Below are 3,809 nucleotides of genomic sequence, written 5' to 3' on the forward strand. Positions count from 1 at the left end.
CAATTTTTACAGTTTTTTTCTTCCTACCTTAGAAGCTGGTGAGTGCATTGCACATTGCTTGTGCTTGCTTTGGCTCCATGTTGTGTAAACAAATAGGGGGATGACATTAGAGTTTATTTTACCATTCTTACACTAGGCTACACCTAATCTATAGCCATTTATATCACCATTCTTTTTATTTATTTCCCTCTAGCACAGACTACCTTTAACTTTTAAGAAACATTGTGAACAATAAGCCTTATCTTACCTGATTATGTGTTTGTACTTGGCACTTCCCTTTGCTACAGCTATCAGGTATGTATGTATCATGTATGCACTGTATGTATGTAGGTTGACATGCCATTGTATATTCATTTTTAAGAAGGTTGCTGCTAAATATTTTGTCCTTGCTTGTTGATCCAATTTGAAAAACTGGTTGCACAACTGTATGAGGACACTGTGTGAACGAGTGTGTGTGAAAAATGTTGCAACAACAAAAATAGCTGGATATTATAAATCAGAAATATACAAGCTAATTAATGATAAAACACATAAATAGATTTGTCTGCTTGTGAAAGTTTGTCATGATTTGTACAAATAATGTTGACTGATGAAATGTTATTATAAATGAAATCAAGCAAGTTGTTATTATAAATCAAACCAAGCACTTAATCAGAGAAACAAACAAAATCATAAACTAAATTAATTAGTTGTAAATACTTTGGAGCCAATGACTACCTGAAGTCTGTAACCCACAGACATCACTAGATGCCGGGTTTCTTACCTGGTTATGCCAGGACTTTATTTGTTCCTACATGGCAGTCCATGTGCTACTCCTCTTCAATCCAGTGGGTAAAAATTAAAAACCTACACAAAGCATGAGAAGAGTCACAAAATTTGAATATGCATGGCACCTGAACCATCTTTCTCATTCTCTAAGATTAGCAAAGGAACAGCAGCAAAACAGCAGTAGAGACTAATGTAATGTAGGGATGAAGGCCAAAATGGGACTCAAGGCAAGGCACAGGATCTGTGAGTGGTTTTGAAAGAGGACTTGAGATTGTGAAAGGCTAAGTCAAGTGTAATAGGAAGGATTATAGCAGGGAGCAGGAATTAAATGAAGTAAGTCAAATGTCATAAGAGAAAGCATCTTTAAACATACTCTATACATTTTAGCTATATTTTTAGACTCTTAGGAATGTAATGGATATCATGTTACATGCCCTAGTTACACTTTGTAAAATACAAAATGCTAACCATACTCATCCTATTTCATCTCCAACACGTGACTGTTAGTTAAATAATTAATCAAAATAAAGTTAAACAAATAGCATTCCTGCCAGTATCTAAGACTCTGGGAGATTGTTAGCCTTAGGGCATGTACTAGGAATGGAATTGTTCCATTAACCGTTTTAACAATGTTCACTGGGAAAATAAATGTACAGTTCTACTGATCTCAGTCCATAAATATATCTCCATATTACTGTTTTGTTTTAAGTATTAAATATTGTGTAGTGAAATCATTTATCAGGAAGCTCTGAGGAGGGTCCAAAAAAGGGCAAAGAGCAGGCACAACAGACTTATTGGACACAGTGGAAACTACTCAACAGACTTTTATTAAGACTCATGAATATTAATGAGACTATGGAAAGTTTTGGATGTTCAGTTCTGACCTACCTGTGAGATACTTATCTCTGATTGATCAGGTAACCAGATTAAGAATTAATGACCTGTTAATCTAAAAACTAGCAAGCTATATAACCCAGTGTTTTTCCTTCCACCCTCAAACAGAAAAATCAGTATCAGGTAGAGACACATCTGACTAGAGCTACAAACATGCTCCTAAGAATTGGTTTTCTGATATTCCTTGTCTCAGCTTTATCTGCTTTTGAAAGAGAACAGCATGCACCTACAATAAGAAAAACTCGTTTTGCAGCCAACAGTCCAGGTAAGTATTCCATATAGTTTCCAAAATATGTTATACATTTTGTTCAGTTTGCTTACAGAACTACACAGAATCATTTGAATATTTTATTTATATTGTTGAAAAGTGTTTAATTTGTTATTTCATATGATCTAGTGGAAGTGGTCCGCTGCCTGAACAGTGCCCCACAAGTGGGTTGTAGCACATTCTCCTGCCTGGAAAATTGTACGTGTGGCACTGATGGAATGCATGACATCTGCAACATCTTTCTCCATGCAGCAGCAGTTTTTAACACAGAGGTAATCACATTAAAACATGTAAATTATTGAATAAGTTACTACAAATAATACTTTGATTGTTAAATATATGAGAAAAGTAATTTTTAATGACAAATTTATTTGAATGTAGGGTAAGACCTTTGTCAAGGAGAGTATCAAGTGCATTGCCAATGGTATCACCACCAAGATTTTTCAGACCATCCGACGCTGTGGCACCTTCCAGAAAATGATTACTGATGTGCAAGAGGAGTGTTACAAAAAACTGGACATCTGTGGCGTAGCCCGCTCAAACTCTGATGCCATTGGAGAAGTAGTGCAGGTGCCTCGACATTTTCCAAACAGGTAACTCTAATTAAATTAAATTAAATCTCTGATCAGTAATCCTTTAGGATAATAAGACAAGCAAGGCTGTAGCACAAATATTGATTGATTTTAAGCCCTATTATAGTCTGGCATCCCATTTAAATGAATGTTAATATCAAGTTGGCCAGGACAGTTGTAATAACTGAGTTGAAATAAAATTTACAAAGACTTGACCAGAATTTAAGACAATTTTACCAGAATGTAGACTATATGGCTTTTAGCTTACTCCTTTAAATACGAAAGATTGCTGCTTGTATGCACATAAGAACTGCTGGATTCAATATAATACAGTTTGGGGAAATTATGTGATTCACTGCTGGATATTATAGTATATAAAAAAACATGTGCTAGTGTAACTTTACCACATATTGCAGGATTTTGTATAGTAAAAATGAAAATGATTCACAGGCATGATCATCAAAATATGCTCCACATATTCTATAATGATTGGATGGTATAAATACTAAGCTCTTTGCATTATAGGTACTACAGCACACTGCTTCAAAGCCTTTTGGACTGTGACGAGGAGACTGTGGAAGTGGTCCGTTCTGGACTAGTGGCTAGGCTAGACCCTGATATGCTCACCCTCTTTCAGCTGCTGCAAAAGAAGCCCTGTCCCCAGGACTTTGGTCATAGTACTGCTGGTATTGATGGCCTGGAGGGCTTTCGCTGGCCCATGGGAGCACCCATGTTCAAGATCCAACCTGATTTGCATAATAGAGAACCAAATCACCTCTTTGCCAAGAAACGCTCAGTTGAAGATAAGACGCTGAACACCAAGATGCTAACACATTAAAGAAATAATTTAGGGGAACATTTTTTACTTAGCACATATATAGTCAATCAGCCATGACATATATGGTGTCAAAATATTACTTTTTAGTGTTGCATCTCAGCAACAGTAGTAATCAAAGTAATAGAAATCTCTGACTACAGATTAGCATCTTGCATATAGAAGTTCCTAATATCATGCACTTGCTTCAAATAAATGAATAATGTCAAACATACTTGTTTATGTGGTTCCTGGCACTGTATGCCTTTCTAATTTTTATATGCATTTAAATATTCAAATATTGAACTCTGCTTAATTTGTACAAATTATAATATTTATTCAAACAATATTGTCTTCACTGTATTGTGAGCACTTCATCCAGGATGTTATATGGTGGTCTCAAACTATCTGTTGTAGTTTTAGTTACATTATCTTCATCATTTACATATTTACAATTGTGTCAATTATTTCACAAATTTGTCCCAGTCTGTCT

At 35.3% G+C, this 3,809-nt stretch overlaps 1 protein-coding gene across 1 annotated transcript; it reads left to right on the forward strand.

Moving 5' to 3' along the window:
• Positions 1 to 1,752: 1,752 nt before the first annotated feature.
• Positions 1,753 to 3,547, forward strand: stc1l (stanniocalcin 1, like). Its single transcript, XM_058411250.1, has 4 exons — positions 1,753 to 1,927; positions 2,060 to 2,202; positions 2,312 to 2,523; positions 3,028 to 3,547. Exons 1-4 carry the CDS (start codon positions 1,816 to 1,818, stop codon positions 3,338 to 3,340), a joined length of 780 nt encoding a protein of 259 aa, XP_058267233.1. The 5' UTR covers positions 1,753 to 1,815; the 3' UTR covers positions 3,341 to 3,547.
• The last annotated feature ends 262 nt before the right edge of the window (positions 3,548 to 3,809 follow it).

Source organism: Hemibagrus wyckioides, linkage group LG16, assembly GCF_019097595.1.
Source record: "Hemibagrus wyckioides isolate EC202008001 linkage group LG16, SWU_Hwy_1.0, whole genome shotgun sequence".
Lineage (NCBI taxonomy): Eukaryota > Metazoa > Chordata > Actinopteri > Siluriformes > Bagridae > Hemibagrus > Hemibagrus wyckioides.